At 36.7% G+C, this 22,336-nt stretch overlaps 2 protein-coding genes across 2 annotated transcripts; both read left to right on the top strand.

The window, feature by feature from the left end:
- The first annotated feature begins 1,914 nt into the window (after positions 1 to 1,914).
- On the top strand, positions 1,915 to 7,019 carry LOC147858223 (CRS2-associated factor 2, chloroplastic-like). The gene is made up of 5 exons (XM_087327880.1): positions 1,915 to 3,498; positions 4,259 to 4,386; positions 4,976 to 5,201; positions 5,938 to 6,065; positions 6,164 to 7,019. Exons 1-5 carry the CDS (start codon positions 1,941 to 1,943, stop codon positions 6,797 to 6,799), a joined length of 2,676 nt encoding a protein of 891 aa, XP_087184006.1. The 5' UTR covers positions 1,915 to 1,940; the 3' UTR covers positions 6,800 to 7,019.
- Positions 7,020 to 14,302: 7,283 nt separating this feature from the next.
- Positions 14,303 to 16,169, top strand: LOC147858222 (xyloglucan endotransglucosylase protein 34-like). The gene is made up of 3 exons (XM_087327890.1): positions 14,303 to 14,667; positions 14,839 to 14,939; positions 15,282 to 16,169. The coding sequence occupies exons 1-3, from the start codon at positions 14,469 to 14,471 to the stop codon at positions 15,855 to 15,857; spliced, it is 876 nt and encodes a 291-aa protein (XP_087184016.1). The 5' UTR covers positions 14,303 to 14,468; the 3' UTR covers positions 15,858 to 16,169.
- The last annotated feature ends 6,167 nt before the right edge of the window (positions 16,170 to 22,336 follow it).

Here is a 22,336-nt window from a genome sequence, read left to right as displayed (position 1 = left end):
TATGTATGTATGTATGTATGTATGTATGTATGTATGTATGTATGTATGTATGTATGTATATTATATATATATGTATACGTATATGGTTTCTAGAGCACCAAGTGTGGCTATGAAGGACTAATAAGTCATGGCCAAATGATATACATACTTCAGCTCTGTCCCCACGATTAGCCCGCCTTTCATTCATTGATAAGGGAAAGGGAGAAAAGAAATTGATCAAATGACTCGTGCCACATGATTTATCACTTGCTCTGCCAAAGCGTGGGAAACCGAACAATACCTTATTGCAATATGTTATCTAATTCCCTCCGCTCTAGTCTACAACCGACCGGCTTTTATGCACGATATTCTGCATAGTGTGATTTTTTCCTTTGTTGTGTAACTAACCAACTTTACACGTAATAAATATCTTTTCCAATATCCTTCATCTGCAAATCTCTTTTATTCTTTGCATAGCTTGATGATTCTTTCTTAACATTCTGTCTCTCTCTAGATCATCAAGGATAAATTACTAGAGGCACTAAGGATGAATGATGTGACAACATGCTAAAATTACAAATTTAGAATGTTACATTGCAAATATTTGCCTTCATTGTTGGCCCCGATACAAGGTAAAAATGCCGTAACATATCCACTCACCACCCCCATGAACCTTAACACTTCTTTGACTTACTCACGCAAGTTAGGTGTTGTGGTGGCATCATGACATCATCACCCAAATATGAATATATGCAAGGTATGCAATGAAACCTCGGTGAATGATGCATATCGATTACTTGTCACACATTGAACACAGGGCAATTCACAAGAATGTATGATAACATATAGACGAGCGTGGTAATTTAAGTTTCATAGTCAAAATGTCCATCGAGAAGGAGGCACAAACACGTGTGCGCATTATTTTTATATTGAGAGTTTTTATTACAAAACTTTTTTGCCATTGTACTCTCCCAAAAATAACCCTGACTAGATTCTTGTGAATCGTGATTAACAAATTGGATAACTTGCCTAAGTGTGACTTATCCAATCGGGACACTACACAAAACCAACAACCATTGAAAAACTATAATTCTTTAAGTAATTGTCCTATTCCAAATATGACCCCCGAAAAATCCTCAAGAAATGGTTAGGAATCCCTTGAACATTCCAGTTCCTAAAAAACATGTTAGTCTTAATTAAAGAGACAATTACTATATAAGAAACATACGAGGTGTCTCGATTTTAAGTAAAAACTATTTATTAAATAAAATCATGTATATTTCGATTAATTAGCAAAGAAAAGCTATATGGAGGAAAGTGGATATTAAGGGATGCAATGACGAGAGAATGACCAAAAGGTAGCCCCATAGTCACTCAAGGCACCCTTTTGATGAAAGTTGGGAAGCTAAAGGGTTCCTTTCTTATTAACAATTAAAGCTTTGTACATAATAAAGGCTTGTTCCCCACAAATTACATCATTATCATCATCATCATGTTTCTTGCATACATTTTGCATATGACTAGTATTTTAGATTGAAAATAATAAGCCTTGTAGGGTTGTTAAAAATAAATTAATATAACATTATTTCTGGCAATCCGCAAAATTGTCGTAAAAACAGGCATTGATTTTGATATTGGTGGATTGAACAAACATATGAGACAAGATCGAGCAAAGACCAAGACACACCCAAAAGCGGAATAGATAGAAGAAGATGAGGAGGAGACTTAGATGATTCTAAAGTGTGCATTCAGAAAAGGGTGAAAAGGGGCAAGATTTCTCCTCCTTAATACTTAGGAGAGAGAACTCACACATATCTTTCAAATAGACAATACTGAACCAGACCGAACCGAACCGAACCGAACCGAACCAAAAAGAAAGAAGCTCGGAGAGTTCACAGTGCACACCATATCTCTGTTTCTGTTTCTGTTTCTGTTTCTGTTTCTGTTTTGTGATCTGATTGATGGAGAGTTTGGCATCCCTATCCTCCTCTAGCTTCCTCAACCATCACGCCCTCGCTAAGCCCACTCACCGAGCTTTTGCATTCAAACTCCACTCTCCGGTCTGCATCCTCCATGACGAAGATGATCAGAGTCGTGGCGGTGGAACAATGCCATGCCCTGAAGAAAGGCTTAAAAACAGAGTATCCCAATCTCCTTCCTCTTCTGCTTCTCATACCGTTTCCGTCTCGGATAGAAAAAGATGGATCCCTTCAGCTCAAGGAGAGATTCATCCTAAAGTTGCCTTAATTCAAGATCAGAAAGGATCAGCCTTCACGTCGAAGCTCGAGGAGATGTTGATTTCTCTCAAGAACAAAGAGAGACAGAAGATTGGTTTGAGAAATAAGGGTATCGATCCGAGAAAGAAGTTTTCTGATGTGGATACAAAGGAGGAAAAGAATGATTTAGTAGAATCAAAACCATTCCTTTTGAATTTGTTTGCAAACTCTCCTAATGTGCCCTGGGATGCGGATAAGAAATACTTTTATTCTAGTAATTTGAAACCACAACTGCCTATAGGAAGAAAAAGGGTTCTTGGAAGAAAATCAAATCGATCTAGTTTTGATGCATCCAAAAGAGGAAATGGTAGTTTGATGAATCCTGATGCATATAAAGGAAAACGAAGTCCAATGAATGTGAAAACTATGCCAAAGAATAAGGTAGATGATGAGAAGTATGAACTACAAGAAAGGATGGCTCAAAGAGAAACAAGGGTTCCTGGAAGGAATAAGGATCTATCCAATTTTGATGCATATAAAGGAAAAAAAGAAGTTTTGAATAGTGCCAACGTGGATTCTACATTGGAGAATAAGAAAATAAATAATGAAAAATATGGATTGCAGGAGTTCAAAGATAATATGGGAAAATGGAAAATAGATGCACAAATAGAGAACCATGCTGAGATAGAGGAGGGTATTAACAATTTTAACTGGACCGACTCAGACGATGAAGAGAATGGCTCTTTGACACCATGGAGCACTTCAGGTGATGAAGAAAATGCGTCTGCCACATATTCATGTACTATAGATGATGACTTAGTACCAAGACAAGAAAGACGAAGATCATCTGATATTCATATTGATGAGAAGAACTCTGAAGTTCCTCATGAGACTCACATGCCAACTAGTTCAAGCGACATGAAACCAACATGGCAACAACACAATATACCAGATCTCCCTTTTGAATTTCGATATAGCTATACAGAGATCCCAAAAGCACCAATATTAGGCTATCGGGAACGCCCATATTCACCATTTGGACCCATTTCAATACCTAGACCATGGACAGGTGGCAAACCCCCAAATCCTACCAAAAAGAAAGTGCCAGAGTTTGATTCTTTCAATCCTCCTCCAAAAAATAAAAAGGGAGTGAAGTTTGTTCAAGATCCTGGTCCTTTTAACGAAGGTCAAGGCCCTAGGCCAGCAAAAACAAGAGAAGAGATTTTGGGAGATCCTTTATCAAAAGAGGACATTGTCTATCTAGTTGAAAAATGTCAGCGTGAGAATCGTCAACTAAATCTTGGTATCATCTTAGACCTTTCTCAGAAGAAATGTATTTAACTGTGTGCTATATGAGTTTTTATAAATATAGGTTGTGGGATAAACAATCTTTATTTCTCAATATAGACATGAAAATATACAAGTTTTGTATCTAAATATTTGCTGACTTGAAGCTTGAGGCAAGTGTATAACCATATGAACCCATTAGGTTTCTTGTGACTTTAACAACTTTATCAATAGGAATTTTAGTTATTGAATAACCCAAACATGGTAAAGTTAAGTTCACTTTTAGCTATGGTTTATGAATTGTTAGCGGAAACATGGCAAATGTATATTCAATTCATTTCAGGCAATAAATATTTTCATCTTTGGACAAAGAGGTAAAATGATTGATAGAAAAGGCAAAACGTGTGAACCAAAATAGAATTAGCCTGAGTAGACATCAATAATGATAATTAGATTGACAGAAAGTGATGGTTATCTGTACAATTGAAGGAAACTATATGTTAAACTATGGAGAGAAAGAATTACCATGATCTAACTTCTCTTTATCCTAGAAACCATTTTCATGATGATGTGTCATCGATATGTACTGAAAGACATCTTATGGATGGGTTAAACAATGAGGTATTTTGGGGAAATAAATATTATCAGATGAGAGGCAAGAAAAAAATTGTTCCCCTTGGAAACAAATAGAAATCACAGCAGGTTATGGATAAATATGATAAGGAACTACACTGTTTCCTTATCATGGATAGTTATTAAGCGGAGGTTGATTGCAGGTAGGGATGGGCTAACTCATAATATGCTGGATACAATCCATTGTCATTGGAAAAGAAGAAGAGTTTGCAAAATCAAGTGCAAAGGTGTACCAACGGTGGACATGGACAATATTTGTTTTCAGATTGAGGTTAATTTTCTTTTCCTATTCACAATTCCTTATTCACATTTATTCTCTTTTTGTTATATGCTATAATGGGCTAGATTCTGCCCCTCCTGTTTGAATGTGTGAGAAACTTAGTTCGTTGATTCTTTTATGAGGTTATGCGTTTGGTATAAGGATTTGTTCTGGATGTGCATGATAAAGTTTGTGGTATACTTAAATTTTAGCACCAAAGAAGTAGATAAAAACAAAAAGCCAGCATCAATATGTACACTTAGCATTTTAAAAAAAAAATCCACAATTGAAGTACAATAACAATGAATAAAAAGTTAGAATAACAATGAGAGTTAAGGCTATATGTGATTGAAGATATATTTTTTGGAGTTGCATGTTTGAATGAAGTCCTGTGGGCCATCTCACTGTCATGTTAACCATCAACTCACATATTGAGTGAAATGCATACAATGCCTAAATGATTATCTTCTACTGTCCGGTTTCATAACTTGGATGGTATTATTGATTGTACCCTTCACATATTTTTTTATAAACACTTGTATTGAACTTGTAGATGTTCAAAGCATCCCTGGTTGAGTTTAATCTGTACATGTCTACACAGGATAAAACAGGGGGAAAGATTATCTATAGGACTGGAGGTGTCTTGTACCTTTTTCGTGGACGCAACTACAACTACAAAGACCGTCCTAAAATTCCTCTTATGCTTTGGAAACCAGCCAGCCCGATCTATCCTAAGCTCATTCAGGATGCTCCAGAGGAACTTACAAAAGAGGAAGCATATAAGTTGCGAGTGCTGGGGAGGAAAGTTGAACCAGTCTACAAAATAGGTGCATGTTGATCTTATGTTGACATGCAAATTTTATGTTGATTGTGTTATTGCTAACATGCTAGGTTTTGTCATTCTAAACATATGTCCAGAAGATGGCATAAAACCACACCAAGATCCACATGCACATATGCATGCAAACACGCATACCTATACTTCATTTCCATCATGATTTCGTTCCTTGATCTTATTGAATTGGACCTATTAGTGGCACTTCCTGTCAGTGGCTTGTGATGTGTTCAATCAAAGACAAGGGCTTTTGGTGACACAGGTTTGAGTATCATGCTCTATTTTTTGTACCTTGGAAGCAATATCATGTTTAAGATGATATTGAGACACCTTAAGTTTTCGATGAGAATAGTATAGAGGATACAAAGTTCGAAGTTTCCTCTGAAAATAGAAATTGGCAATTATGTGCTCAAAATCTGAAACATCGTCTAATTCTGCATCCTTGAAACATGGTGGAAAGATAGGATAAAATAAATTAAGAAATAGGGTATCTGGAAAAAAGAATTACAAAAATGTTTGAAAAGTTGAAGCAAAGACTTGTTGGACTGAACTCAATACTACTTATAAGATTCATTTCGATGGTATTCAAATGGTTGGGTGAAGACCTAATTGGTAGGCCTTCGGCAAGTTTTTATAGTGCTAATTGAACCTGCATTTTAAAAAGTTTCTTCTTATGCCATCCTTGGGACTTCAATATACATATAGGGTATTGTTATGTCTATTTTCAGGTAAAAATAGATTATACTCGACTCTAGTCGAGGATGTGAGAAATGCGTTCAAATTGGATGACTTGGTGCGCATTGATTGTCAAGGTTTAAAGCCAACTGACTATAAGAAAATTGGAGCAAAACTAAAAGTAAGTTCTCACTACAGTATGTAGCTGCTGATTTTGCCTATTCTCATCTCATATTTGTGGATAAAAAGAAATTCTGATATCCAATATTTGTTGTGTAGGATCTAGTACCTTGTGTATTGCTATCTTTTCGAAAGGAACATATTCTGATGTGGAAAGGCAGAGGAAAAGTCAGTACGACCAATAATGAATCTGCTAATCAGGACACGGATGATTCAATGCCAGAGAGGCCCTCATCTCAATCAAAGGAAAAATCTGTTCTTTGTACAGATGATCTGGTTTTAACAGAATCATGCATATCATCTGAGCTTTCTTTATGTAAGGTGGATGCACAAGGTGATGGCAAAGGTATTGAAAGAGCTGGTCAAATTCAAGATGAGAACACAAAGGTTTATATAGAATCTCTATGGGATCATGCGATTGAATGTGGGATGGCAATTGAACTTGATAAGGTTGACATGGATCCTGAATCAATTGTAAATAAAGCAACCAAACTAGCTGAAACAGCTCCAACTGGTCCTATATATACGCACAGATTACTGAAGAAATTGCGAGTAAAGACAGAATGGAAGGAACAAGGAGATGAACAAGTACAAGTATATTTTGGGCGATCAAGATATGTTGATAGACCCAACAAGAGAGGGGTAAAGAAGAGAAGTTATCAGTTACCAACTTTGGATGTACCTCCAATGGGGGGTCTTCCTGTGGATGAACTCGCCAAACTTCTAGCGGTTTAGAAGTGTAAATTTCGTTTCATCAATCAAAACTTCACAAGAATGAAGGGTTCACGTAATGAGGACTGGCTTGTGCTTCCAAGGATTACGATTTTATTCGAGAAGGTAACTAAGCCAAACACATGTTATAAGAAATCAATGAAATGTAATTTACCAATTTTTGAGAAATGCAATGAGTTGTAATATTACCCATTTTGCAAGAATGCAAATTTACTACCTTATAGTGCACCTTTACTTACAACAATTGATCTCGTCCTAGTTGAGATATATGTATGCAACAAAATTAGCGTGTCAAGTTCACAAAATGTTTTAATATGGTCTATAAGATTGAGTCGATATTCAGCTTCCAAGTATATAATTGGTGCGTCTGGCCATGTGCCAATATCTCATGACGATGATGTGGAGCTTAAAGAATACTGATAGGATTGGACAATAGTGAGAGGAGATCATGTAGGATTGGATAATAGAGGATGCTAACGACAAGGTATATTGTAAACCAACCTCATCCAAGAGTGAAAAGATGTTCTAACACTAATGATAGAATCTATTCCAACTATGGAAAACCATAATAACAATATGGAAGAGGAGGGTCATGGCTGTCATCATCATAGTGACCAAGAAGAAGTTAGTAATGATCATTATGATTTATTACGTTGTATGGGTAATATTCATGCTAAAAAAATGTTGAAGATTGAATGTATTGGTGCAATTGAAGATGTGGGTGAAACATGTCCATCAACTGGTTTCCTCGTCACGGTTGCATTGATCAATGGATCAATGTTATTCATCCCCTTGGATATGATGGACATATTTATGTTTCTTAAATGCAATGCACCCTTTTTAAGCATTATTCAGCATCTCGGACAATCACATGGTACCATCTATGCAATAGGACCATGTTGGAAATGTTGATGCTTGTAAGCAAGTATATTGTACCTCATGAGAACTTTATCCCCCATATTATAGCAACATCAAATGTCAATTGCCATTTGATGTGTTTTATGTGTCAATGTTTCTAATTAATCGCAAGACTTTACATCTACTTTAACAACCTATTTTAGAGTTTCCTTTTTTACAATAGTTTGTTAGCCCTCATCTCCCTTGTTATGTTGTATTATAATATAATTTGCCCTTGGGTGCACAACCTATTCTTAGGCCCCCTTTCATAAAATTAGTTTGGTAGCTCTCACCTTCACTTTGTTGTGCACATGTGAGGGTGTTTGGTGTAACTACAACAAATACTTCTAACGCCAAGGGTTTCAAACACCTTATACAATCCCTCAAGATCAAAGAAGTAGACTATCATTTATGTGGCAACTGAAGAAGTAGGCCAACTTTCCAAAGTTATGGTAGAAAACTAGAATCCCAACTTTGTTAAAATATCCTAGTTAGTGATCCTTTTAAGATGCAAGAATATTTCCTAAATACTTCCACAAGGTCTACAATGTGTGTGTGTGTGTGTGTGTGTGTGTGTGTGTGTGTGTGTGTGTGTGTGTGTAGAAGTGACCATATAGGGCAATTGTAGCATGATTATAAGTGTAAGTTAGATTCTAATTGAAAATGGAAAATGGTTTCTCAAATTACTTCTTGAGCAACAAGGGTGTCCAGTCTCGCACACACTCTTTGGTCTATGCACTAATAAACTAGAAGAAAGAGTAAACAAGGTTGCAAAGGAAGAAGGATTAGATGGTCTAAAACTCATTGAGCTACTTATTTTTATACTCCTATATGTCAATGATGTTGTTTTATTATTTTTAAAACATATCCTTCCATTAGTTTAAAAAACCATATCAGCTACAAAATACAAAATGATAGAAAGGAGATGATTATCCTTCCCCAACCCGTATTGTGTAAGACACTAGCTAGCCATGAATCTTTCTTTTGATAGACTTGTTTGAACACTTCTTCAATAGTTGAAACATACCATGATTTGCCATATGTTCAAACCAAATCAATCTTCCTCATCATGTTTATATTCAACATCTCCCAATACCACCTTTGGGTCATCACATGCATCCAATATACCCCCACATTTACAAATTATGACCAAGCATCCTCTATTTTCCATATTCAACGTAAAACTCAATCAAAGCATTATGGTATAGAGGTCATTTTGTATGTCTCGATCCATGATTCCAGCATGTATAAACATGCCGTCATGTACAACCATGTGATCAACACCCACTTTAAGGGATCTCAGCCCTTCGAACAGTTTATATGCATCTAATAACCTTCCACATGTTGCTTGCAAATCAACAATGCTTCATGACACCATCCATCACATAAAAAGAAACGGACTTCTTCTGAATGCATACACAAGAGCATCCCCCTCCACCTATTTCAATGAATCCATCCATGTTTCAATAACAGTTAACATATCCCCATGTTTCATATCGGTGGAGGAAATACCTAGAGAGGTGGCTGATACCTCCAACGTATACAAGAATTAACCATGTAAAATGCATTCATCCTTTCCCATGTCTTCTTAAAACCCTCTTTCTTTCGAAGGACTACATCTGAATCACCCTTGATAGCGTCATACTCTCCTTTTAGTGTATGCACCAAGGTCAACCAAATCTCCTTGATTACCTCCACAGTATTCCATTGAATTTGCTGAAATATCCTTCAACATCTACTAGTCCACAAAACCCACAACGTTATGGAACTATTAGTCTCCCAAACCACCCCATTTTGTATTGAATTACTATCCATACACAGAACACTTCCTCAACATTTCGACCTCTTGTATGTAATGCAAAGGTAACCTTTTCTTGTTCATAATCTTGTACCTTACGCTTAATAGTAGCCCACATCATTGCTCCCCATTTATATACTCTAGAGCCATATACATCATGCAATAAACGTAATATCCTTTTCCAAACCAATTTAGCCGCCATACATGACCATAATAGGTGATGAAGAGACTCCATCTCTAATCCACAAAAATCACACATTTTATCTACATCCTTACAATACATCCAAACCCTAACAGGAACCGCATAATGAACAATCAGCCATCTAAATAAAATAATCTTCTTTGGAATTTGCATAGCCCATAGCCATTTCCAAAATGTTGTCATATTAAGTAGAATCAACATTATAAGTCAACCATGTTGTAGCTATTGTCGGCCAATGAGGTATCCTACGTCGTAACATCTCCCTTCCCAATTGAACCGAATATTATTCTCATATATTATTGATGTTATGCAATACTCTATTAGAAACATCCTGTCAAATTAGCAAGCTAGTTGTTAATGTGGACAAAGACAAAATGATGGCAATAAAGGAAACTCAACCAAGAAACTTACCCCACGTTTATATACAAGAGAGAAATAATAGAAGTTGTGCAATACATGCAAGAAACTACTCTACTCTAACATGCAAGGGAGAACTAGTACTAGTGTCCATTCCTTATGATGCACATTCCTTTCGAAAGGGGTTGTATACAAAGAAATTAGCACAATCTTGTCATGGAATCGGCCTTGATATTATTTTGCCATTCTAGGATATGAAAGAGCTTTTTCACAAAACAAGTTATTGCAATGCAACTCTAAATTTAACCTTTCAAAATACTTTTTATTGCATGGGGTCTTAAAAATTTTGAATTGTAATGTAACAACGGGACACAATGGACTATGTATTGGTAAGAAATAGGATGGAAAGAGAGACATTAATAAATGGCAGAACTTGGAAGTCGTTACATCACACATTAATGTCATGGGAAGGATGGATGGAGTGAAAAAATCATTAAATAGTAGAAATCATTACATATTAGCTGGGAGACAAGGCACAAACCATTAAACAACTGATAGAATTCGCAAAAGTAAATATGCAATCTACTAGCTTGCCCAGCGCCCTAAGAAAAGTAATTACGTAACCTATTGGCATTGCCCTTGTGCCCTTAGAAAAAGAGCTTCATACTCTAGTGGCATTGGCCCAATGCCCCAAGAAAATTAACTACACAATCAGCTGGCATGTGCTCTATGCCATTTGGATAGGCACTAAAAAGTACCTCTTACAATAGGAGGTAATAGTTAATTGCTACATTTATGTTCCATCTTGAATTGGTAAAAATAATGAACCTTTTGAACTTACTACATATAAATGGTTGGGCAATTTTATGGATTATTAAACCCTCGAAGTGTAGAAATTTCAGCTAATCTTTCGAATGCTCCCAACATTCAACTAATGTTTCATGAATATTGGTTGTATTTCCTTTAGCTTTCATAAAATGAGGCAAATTTTGCAATCCATTGGTCATAAAAGTAACCAAAAGCTCTCAAAATAATGAGAAATAGCCAGTGTTATAAATTTAACCTAATTTTTACATGATCTAAAAGCATACTCTACGAGAGAGAAAAAAGATTTTGTACTCTTAGTATTCATTGTCCATAAATGGCATGACCATGCCACACCATGTGATATGGTGATGAAATATATATTCTAGTAACTAGGCGACAAAACAAATATGATATGATACACATTTTCCACAAGTTTAGTCGATAATGAATCATGACCATGAAGATGGCTGTAAAGCCTGGACATAACTCGGAAAATAAAACTAAAGGATCACAAAAGACAAAACCTTTGTGAGGTCTAAATCATTACACACAATGCATTCATTCTAAAAACTTGTACTTTTATCTTTATGTACTTTCTTATAGGACGCACGTTTCAAATAATTTTTAGGATACCGATGGCTCATAGGTTGTGTTAGTGATAAGGATGCCACAACATGACTCATACAAGAATCCATGATTGTGGATAACCTAGAATGGACATAGTACATGTAGACTCTTTTCAAGGAATTTGAATCATTGTCCATGAACTTTTGAATCACTTGCTTCAAGCATACATTTAAACATGTGCAAATGCCCAATTATTCCTCAAGAGTTCTTTAATTATTGTTTATTCCACCATATTTTTCATCATTCTTGAGAGTTTGCAAATAACAGTTAAGATGATATTTTTTAAAAACCCATCAATGTATACCAAACTTACATAACATGTGTCAGAGGAGCTCTGAAAATGATTACTTTAGATTAATGTTGGTATTCATAAGCAAGTTGTGCATCCTCGGTATTAGGCGACATGTGCTACTTGTCCATATGAATGTAAACGACTCACGAATATTATTGTTTGATGTGATTTTGGAGAGTATTAGAGATCCATGTACCAAAGGTCAATTATAAAGCTTGCAATACCACACTTCATCTCAAAACATTCTTCTCAATAGACGCAAAGGATTCCACTTTGCATTTATCGAAGTCGTTTTAATATGGTTTTGAAAGCTAGTCAGTCTTATGTAAGCTAAAACATGTTGTAAACCTCTTTGACCCATCCTTAGTGAACATGGGAGTCATGGAACATACCATCGAGGCAAATATCGAGGGAATATAATGAAAATAAATCAATCATTAAAATAATACAACATTTATGTCTATAATACATACTTCAAGGTTCCCTCACTTTTCTTTTCTCAAAGCCCTTACAAACCTTGGCCTTCCATACTTCTTCTCAACGTCAAACTCCTTTTCATTAAATCCTAGTCCTTTCCACGAAGCTATCGATAGAAATATACCATACTACACGTTTCATTGAAAATGTCACCTAGTTTGTTTCTTCGTGATTTTAACTTATAAAAGTCGTCATTACATTCCCTCACACAATTGGCACCAATAAGGAAGTAGAAATATGGCTAGTTGATTATCGTTTATCCAATGTATGGGTTTTGGAAATACTTGTTTATGAAGGTGTACTATGTTGTAATTGTTTCTGTTTAGAAACTTGAGTATTTTCTCTTTTGTGATCTTCTCCATTTTATTGTGTTCTATTCATTAATTGATGATTTTAATTATACCTTCACCATATTCGATTGTCTCTAATGTGTATTGCTAGAGCCTAGTAGAGCTTGCAAACGAATGTAGTGGCCTTTGAACTAATGCCTATAAAATGGAAATAGAATATTTGTCTTCTTACTCTAGAAGTTTGTAGATTTTCAATCAATTCATCAACTTTGTTTGGTCTAAGAGAATGCACAAAGGAGTCCATGAGGATTAATCATAGAAGTACAAAATTGTGTGGCGACCTAAAATTAATTTTTGTTTAGAATGAAATCCCCAAACCCTTGTATAGAACATTAAAATGGAGAAGTTTCTAGAGAATTTGAAATAAGCCAATGAAGCAAAATCTTGGAATATGTCCTCGAGATGAAATCGAAATAATCATCTTGAGGACATATTCCAAGATAAGCTTCTCGAGAAAATCCAATAGTGTGATATAGAGAACTTTCTAAACAAATCTATACAACCAAAGATCCAACAAAATATTGAAGAGAAATCCAACGGAGCCAATGATATAGAGATGGTCCAACCAATTCGATTATGGTTTCTAAGGAAATCCTACAAAGTTAATCCATAACAAAGCTAATGATGATTTCCAAGACGGTAGTCCACGAGAAATCATATGCAAAAGCTTTCAAAGAATGGAAGATAGATTGATCATTCAAAATAACTATGAACGAAACGGTTTTGTAAAAGGTTTGCAAGCTATGTGGACAGAATGTGGCCCAAACATTTGTTGTAACTAGCGCATTGGAGAAAAGATGTCACGCAATCGTCAAAGTGACAGTCAAAAAGGTATTTTTACTGTGCATCACTGTCACGCACGGCCAAAAATGTGGGGACCACTAGAAAAACAACAGGGGAGGCTATTGGTGTTAGGGCAAGGGCGCCCAAAAGTCCAAATCCAATAGAAAGAAGACAAAGGGCATTTGGGCGAAGGCACACAGTACATCGAGGAGGAGGACAAATAAACGTGAACTACTTACTTGGTGCTTGACCGTGTCGCTTTCACGATAATTCAATCACATTGACAAGGGCATGTGTGACATAGAACCCGTCCGGGTGTGTGTGTGTGTGTGTGTGTGTGCGCGTGCACACATACATACACAAATGAAAGCATCAAAGTTAAAAGTACTTCAAAAACCGAAGGGAAGGAGGAGGGTTTTGTTGTCTCACTTCAAAAACCAAAAACAAAAAGGAGTTGAAACGGATCGATTTATTTATTTCCCCCCCAATTCATTCATTCATTCACTTCACAAATAAAACATTATAAAGGAGAAAAAATCAATAAAAGGAAAAATGTGAGCGCCATTGAATGAAGGGAGGGGAAGGGGATTGGCTGGAGCCAGCTGGCGATGATAGGGCCGCCACGTCAGGTAAGCGTGTGCCAGGTCAGCACGTCCTGTCCGCGTCCAGAAAGCAGCTGTAATAAAAATCACAGGGCAAGTGTGAAACGGGAAAACGAATTAATACATACCTGTTTTTTGTGTTTTTTTTCAATTTAAACAAAAAAAAAAGCGACACAAATTAAGAAAATCCAGCTGGCATCGACCTGGGTGGTCCTCTGTTTCCCCTATACATACATACATACATAAACACATAAAGAAGAAAAAGAAGAAGACTATATAAGAGAAGAAGAGCACACACACACAAACACACACATTTGAGTCTAAAATCTCAAAACCCTTCCTTCCTTACAAAAAGACCAACAAAATATCCTCACACTCACTACTTCCTTCTCTACTAACTACTACTTACTACTTACTAAGTGCAAATTGCAACTAAAAACCACACTCTTTTCTCTCGAAAATCTCTTCTGGTCACGATCAATGTCTTCTCCTCTCCTTCCTCCTTTCCTCCTCTTCCTCTTCCTCTTCCTCTTCCTCTTCCTTGCCCATCATGCCTCCTCCTCCTCCACCCCCGTCGCCTCCAATTTCAATGACAACTTCATGGTCTCGTGGGCGCCCCGCAATGTCAAGTTCCTTGGCTCCGGCGACTCCCTCCAACTCCTTCTCGACCAAAACACAGGTATTTAATCCGCATTTGCACACACATTACACATAAATCATTGTACTTTATAGACACAATCACTCTTCTTGTGTTCATTCTCTTCTCTCCTTTTTACCAATCAAATTTTGCATCCATGGCCTCTCTCATCAAGCTCCTTTCTTTGTGTCCATTCTTTTTTTTTTCATGAAGGCTCTGGATTCGCTTCCAAGGACAGCTACTTGTTCGGCGCGATCCACATGCAGATCAAGCTCATCCCAGGCGACTCCGCCGGCACCGTGACGGCCTACTATGTAAGCAAATCCTTAACAATCGAGTCATTTTGGCTTAAAAGCGTGTCTGATATGTTTCAAATGACATACACATACATATATGTATGTCCGTTGGAATTTTGGGGGTGATTTCATGAGAATGCTAGTTGTTTAGGGCCAGGTTTTTACTAAATCTCACAGAATTCTACTCAACAATTCGGCATGCTCCAAAAAATGCTTGTTAATGCAATTACATACATACATGTGTGCCTGGCTAAGATTCATGCTCCATGTAATTGTAGATTGACATGTCTCTGTCTATATATAAGTCACATAATTGCATGAAACGAACTGAAAAATCCCTGTGGAATAATGGTATCATAGATGTCGTCGGAGACGAACCAACACGACGAGCTGGACTTCGAGTTCCTGGGCAACACAAGCGGGAAGCCCTACCTTCTGCAGACGAACGTCTTCTCCGCTGGGGTCGGGGGCAGGGAGCAACGGATCTACCTATGGTTCGATCCGACCGCAGACTTCCACACATACTCCGTGACATGGACCAGGAAACGCGTGGTGTTCCTGGTGGACGGACTGCCCATCCGGGTCTTCTCCAACAATGCGGGCGCGGGCGTGCCGTACCTCAACCGCCAGCCGATGCGAGTATTCTCCAGCGTGTGGAACGGCGACAGCTGGGCGACTCGTGGCGGCCTCGACAAGATCGATTGGTCGCACGCCCCGTTCGTCGCCACGTACCGCAACTTCCGTGCGGACGCGTGCATCCCCGGCAAGGCCTCAGCCTCGGCCAGGGCCTGCTTGGCCAGCTCCCATGCTTTGGCCTCCAATGCATTCGATCGATCCAAGCTCCAATGGGTGAAGAGCAAGTTCATGGTTTATGACTACTGCACGGACCGCCCCCGTTACCCGCGTGCCCCCGTCGAATGCAGTCGAGAATTCTAGAGGAAATCCGGACCTAATGTGGGCGGCGGGCCTTGGTCAGATCGAATCCTCTTCTTTTTTTGTCTTGGAATGGTTCTTCAATCTGTTTTGAAGAACCTTACCGATCCATCGGGGGGTTTTGTTCGAATCCACCCCCCCCCCCCGGGGTGGGGGGTGATCAGTCATTGCCTTAAGCTCTCAGTCAGGTGTTTACTACGTTGGTGATAGTGTGTGTCAGTTGTTTCAAAATCCCTATGCAAAAATGCAATGCTATGGACACCTCTTCCTTCCCCACTGTAATTAACCATAGTGTTAGTATTATTCCCTTTTTTGGTCCATCTTTTTTTAGGGTTAGAAAAGTTAGTTGCTTGTACACCACATGATATAATGTTTACAACAAAACATTGAAAAGAAAAATAGAGCGTGATTCTATTCAAAAATGTATTTAGAAATGTTTCTTGTTTCTTGTTTTTTTGGGGGTGTAAGAATGTGTTAAGCCTGTTGTAACCAAACATAATGTGCACTATGCACGCAACGTCTCTGGACCGATCTCGATATGTGTAATTTTGCACATGTTGTTGGACACCATATCATAATGTGTATGCATGCCCACCCAAGAAAGCATATGTGTAACCTCAATGTTACCATGAAACGAAGAAATTGGGATGATGAATTTTAACATGGCAATGACCCGGTGATTCACATGAGCACACACTCGTTGCGATGCTTATGTTCTTGTGAATCTTTTTTGAGGGCCTACTTTGAAATTAAAATTAATTGGGTATAGTAACTAAAATTGCTTGGTCTAGATATCATACAAACGATTATTGATTGTATTCCACGTTGAGTGAGGTTTCGAGCAAAATGCTTACCTAGCAAATACCTAAATTATCATGACGATATTTTATCTTTTTCGAGCTCATAGTTATAATCCTTCTAATTCCCCGCTCGTAATTACCATGCGTAAATCTTGTGTACTCTTATGTACATTGAGTCTCGACAATATTCCACACCTCAAGCTTATGCATATGGTAAAACAGTAGTAAAGGTAGCTGGAAGCCATTAACATTTTGTGGTAAAAAAAATAAATTTCATTCATGCTACTCCATTCACGTTTTCCAAGGGTTTGTCATAGAGCAATCCTAAAATATACACACGTGACACATACGCTAACAACAATCACTACGCTCCTACACATGTAGCCACAAGTACATAGTTGGAAAGCATTACCAACTTGAATGGCATAGTACACTCACCAGCTTGCATGTTCACATTGTCCAACGCATGTACGCCCAAACAATCTTTGATATACTCTAATGATTGTGCTTTCATGCAAAAACAATTACGTATCTATGTACATATATATAGTTAAGCAGCTATTAACATTTTGAGTAGCACAAAACGAGCGAGAGAAAGAATGATCGACCATGTGCTAATAAAAGTGGGTTGGCAAGCAATTAATGATCTTTTCTTAAAAGAATAGAGCAAAAATATCCCATTTGTGAAGGATGGATTAACATCACTTGACCTCGAGGACATATTAGGTCTTCTACAATAGTGTGTCACATAAGTAAATTAAATTACCTATAGGCTATCATAGATAGTGTCTCACATAAGTAATTTACCAATCATAGATAGTGTCTCACATAAGTTATCCATTAGAATGTACCTAGAAAGTTGAGTATTCCATTTACCATTTAATGATGTGGATTGTATTACCTTACAATCATTGCATGCAATATATTTTCTCATAATTTTGTTTCTCTTTCCTTCTCGTCATAAAGATGAGAAGGCAAAAGTCAAATTTACACAAGCAATTTTTTAAAAAAAATCGTCCATTTGTTTTGGAAGGCCAAAGCAAGCTCAATATATACTATGGGAACGTTGGTCGACAATTGTCACCCACTATGAAGTGTTGAGTGGTGGCCGATGGGGGAGTTTTGTGAGTTAGGCAAATCCACTACTTGGGAGGGGCTCCTCTTGGATGTGATTGTTGTTGGCACAACCACTTCATGTTGCAAAGCCAAAGTTCATCTACGTCAAGTAAATAGGTGGCGCCGAAACTCTCCCTCAAAAAAGAAGACATATGATATGGTGTTATAAGTATTGTCTCATGGTTCATATGTAACATTTATAGAAATTAACATAACGTGATCACTTACTATCAAGTTCATGTACACACACACACACATATAAGTCAAAGTTGAGGCTTCATCAAGATTTTAATAATTGGTTTCCCTCTAATTAGACAATGTGTTGGCACTAATTGGTCAAATTTGGAGATTAATTTGCACATGATGATTCTATTGGGAAAGACTTGCTGGTAATCAAGAGAATTAGAGGCTTATTTCTAACTTCACCTCTAACTTTAAGATTGATCTATTAATTATTGGCTTAAAAGGTTGATTGAGACGATCAATTATTCTTAATTATGAGTAATGTTGAGTTGATTAAGTATTTACATTAAAAAACAAACCTTGCACGATGTTTTTTTCTTAATATTAAATATTGACGTCATTTGGAGCCTCGAGTTTGAACTCAATGTGATGTAAAAACCCCAAAAAACTTACAAAACATTTCATGCTCAAAAGCACTCAAATATAAAGGTGAGATGTTCAAAGAGATTTCAAGAATTTGGAGTCAATCATAAAGCAGAATGTCTGAAAGAGAACTAAAAGTAACAAAAATCAACCATAGGTGTCAGCTCAATTGTTACACAATTCCGAACCTACCCAAATAGTCCAAAACTAAGCCAATGGAAATGGTACCGCCTTGTAACTAATTATAAATAGGTCAATAAAAAACATATACTGAACGATGGATTTAGAAAGCGGACTCGAAGGTTATCTTTGAGTTGAACTAATGAAAATTCTTGTGAATGGGCAAGTTCATAACAAGTGAACCATTGTTTCTTATTCTGTACTACATCTCAAATAAAGAGATTGATTCTCCTATTCTTAAGGAGAGATTGTATTCGAAGTATACCTAATCAACATTGTGACAAGAACACTCTTTGCTTATGCAGCAAATGTAATTTCCAATGTTTAAGAGGTATTTCCAAATTCCTACAACTATCCCTTGAATATGATGATTTTCGTAGGGGCATAACATGCCCTTAAACTCAAGTGGGTGGACGCAGTAGCATGTGGATGTTATGAGCCAATAGTACATTTGTCCAAGCCCATATGACACCTTGCTTTAATTGTCAATCATAAAACCTATTAAGATCCTCTAGTAATGGACAAGGGTACATAATTGTGGTTGTTCAATTACTCTTGACAAGGTATGTTTGTGATAAGGACCCAAATTCTGATGTATTATTGCATTGACAACATCTTGTATATAGTTTATGTATTAGTTGACTTTGAATAATGCCCTATGCTACTCTACTTGGCTAATGGAGATTTTGAACCCTTGCCAACATGTGCACCCTTAAATCAAGTAGCTTTGCTTTGTAAAAAAGATGTGAATAAGGTATGTTTGTGATAAGGATCCAAATTCTGATGTATTGTTGCATTGACAACATCTTGTATATAGTTGATATATTAGTTGACTTCGAATAATGCCCTATGTTACTCTACTTGGCTAATGGAAATTTTGACCCTTGCCAACATGTGCACTTTTAAATCAAGTAGCTTTACTTTGTAAAAAAGATGAGGCCCCATGTTAATACAATCAAATTTCTCTCAACTATATATATGCACAAAAAATAAACTATTCTCAATTATATGTGTGTGTTTGTGGTTGGTTGATGTCTGTGTGGGAATCCACCAATGTTTTTTTCTTTTTTCCCAAAAAAGACACTACATTAGTATTAGAAAATACCATAAGGCTAAACATACAAGATATACCATCGATCCCCTATGTTTTTCTAAATTCTAACCATTGTCTTAAATAAATACTTTGGTGTTGAGTAGAACCACTCCACCTTATCAAAACACCGTCTATAGAATATACCTATGTCCCAAATGGCATGAAACTCCAAACGCTTAAGCTCTGCTTGATGCGTATTACCTTTTATACTATCCAAAAACCCTCTGAGATTATGCACAATCTCTATCCAAATTCCCGAAATTATTTGGGCAGGTCTTTCAGTCACATTTTGAAATACCTTCAAACATTGAGCCTTCCAAATATACCAAATTGTAATGGGAATTCACCAATGTTATGGTAATCCTAGTTAGTTTATGATACATTTGCAAATAAAAAAATAGCCACATGTAGTTTGTATATTCTATAGGCTTAAAACGCCATTTTGACGTCAATTATATAACATTGCAACATGGTTCACTTTTGAAAATCTAAGTTGTCACCCCCTAGATGCGTATGTGTGGACAAACTTGTTATGGCTTGGATAAATCATCAATCCAAATCAAATGGTAAGTCACTTGGACTATCCACTAGGTGGGAACATCACTAACAATTAGAAAGGAGAATGAATATTTCATAAGGTGAGACAAAAACTAATTTACTTGAAATTTGCAACATGGCTAGGTGGAAGCCTTAGTCCAAATCAAACAATAAGGTGCTTGGACTATCCACTATGTTGGAACATAATCAACAAGTAGAATGGTGAATTGATGCATAAGGGAAGATAAAATTTAAGCTGCTTGAAAATTGTGGCATGGCCACAACATGCAAGACTAAGAATTGTCCAATCAATTTTCATGGTAAATATGCAATTCTATCTACCTTTAATTAAATAGGCCAAAAAATTGCTTTAAAACCCATTTCAATGACCATAGAGCAAAATTGGAAGGGAAAACTTGCCAGTCAAAGTTTGAGATTGTTGTCGCATGCTAAAGGAAGTTGTTGGGAAGTTAGAATTCACTAAATTTGGAGATTCATATGTGGGCAATGCTCATTGATTTGGAGCAATAAAGCATGTACAAGTATGTTGGTAGATATGCAGAAATGCATGAAATCAAATTATTTAGGTATTGGACAACCAACATTTTGGGATGTGGTATTTGATATGTATGATGGTACTATTGGATCACCCACATTTGGGGTAGAGTATCCGGTAAGTATGATGACACTATTGGATCACCAAGCTTTGGGATGTAGTATGTATTTTGTAAGTATTTGTTGTCTCTATTCACCACAAATTTAATTCTAAATTGGAAGAAAGTCACACAACATATGTAATGAAGTAAAATATGAACGAGATTTGTTGATTCAATCCAATTTTAGACTATTCGTGAAAGTCATATTATTCATTCTACATTAGTGGGTCAAGCTCTCATAAATGTCAAAATTCATGTTCTAAAAAGGGTGACTACCAAGTCAAGGATCTATTAATAGATGATGGCAATTTGTTATCGTTCAATGTGGGAGCAAATAGATATAAAAAGTGTCATTCTCAATGCAAAGTGGATTTATCAGCCACCCCAGTGGTTGTTTCCTCCGAGGGTACCAAACATAGAGGTGGGTGCTAAAATGTGAAGAGATTGGAGGATGTCTTTGCTGAATGTGGGTTGTGTGAGGCTCATGTTGAGGGGATTCTGTCGAGTAATACTGTGTTGAGGGTTTGTTGTTTCCTTTATACATGTTGCTTTCTTGTAACCATGCAAATTGGCTTGTAACATATGAGTTGTATATTATCCCATGTACTTTTTCTTAACTAATGGAAGTAGTAATTTTTTCTTTTTGGAAAAAAAAAGTGCCATTGTCAAAGAGAAATTTGTCATAAGGTAGAGGATTTGGTTCATGATTAGGTGCCTTTTCCATAATTGGAGACATATAATCTTTTACATGGTTGGAAATTGGTTATTGGCTCCACAACTCTACCAAATGACAACTAAAAAGGTTTATCAATTGTTTCAAACTAATGGAAAATGCGGGCCTTTCTCCCAATGGAGGCACTTACCTTTCTATTGTGAAGGCATGTGGCAATTGAGGGGCTATAGAAAAAGGTAAACAAATTCATGATAAAAAAGATTTATCAATTGCTCCATGGATAACACTGCATGATGGTAAAGTATGGAGTATAGATATGTCATATTCTTGGTGGAAAAAGTGTTCAACCATCATTTCAACAATATTTTGGTGTGCCTCTTTGCCATTAAAAGAAAGATTATTCTAACAACGCTATTTACTTGGGGTTTCAATGTTGAACTAAATCTCTAGTGAAGACACATTCCCACAACAAGATACATAAGGTATATAATTGGTTCAAAATCAATTAGCTACGTGCTCTGGAATTGCAATTGTTAATAATACTTGTCTACCATTGTTTCCAAAGGACTTAGTAAGGAATTTACGTTTGAATATTTGGCCTCTTTCATAGAGTTTTGGGATTATGAACAATGTATGTGTTGAATAACCACAACATCTTCAAATAAAACCACTCTAAAATGGAATCCTTCTACACTCTTAAATGATCAAATGTAAGTCACCAAATTAAGACAAGTATGGTTGCTTAAATCATAATACTTAACAAATGCAGTTCGTGATAGAGACAAGCAAGTTAAGTCCAAATGCAATTCATATATACGTAA

The sequence above is a fragment of the Azolla caroliniana genome, unplaced genomic scaffold (genome assembly GCF_043228905.1).
Source record: "Azolla caroliniana isolate FFs.n. ecotype wild unplaced genomic scaffold, voAzoCaro1.0.p SCAF_11, whole genome shotgun sequence".
Lineage (NCBI taxonomy): Eukaryota > Viridiplantae > Streptophyta > Polypodiopsida > Salviniales > Salviniaceae > Azolla > Azolla caroliniana.
Note: the sequence above shows the minus strand (reverse complement) of the source record. Positions and strands in the feature narration are given on the sequence as shown.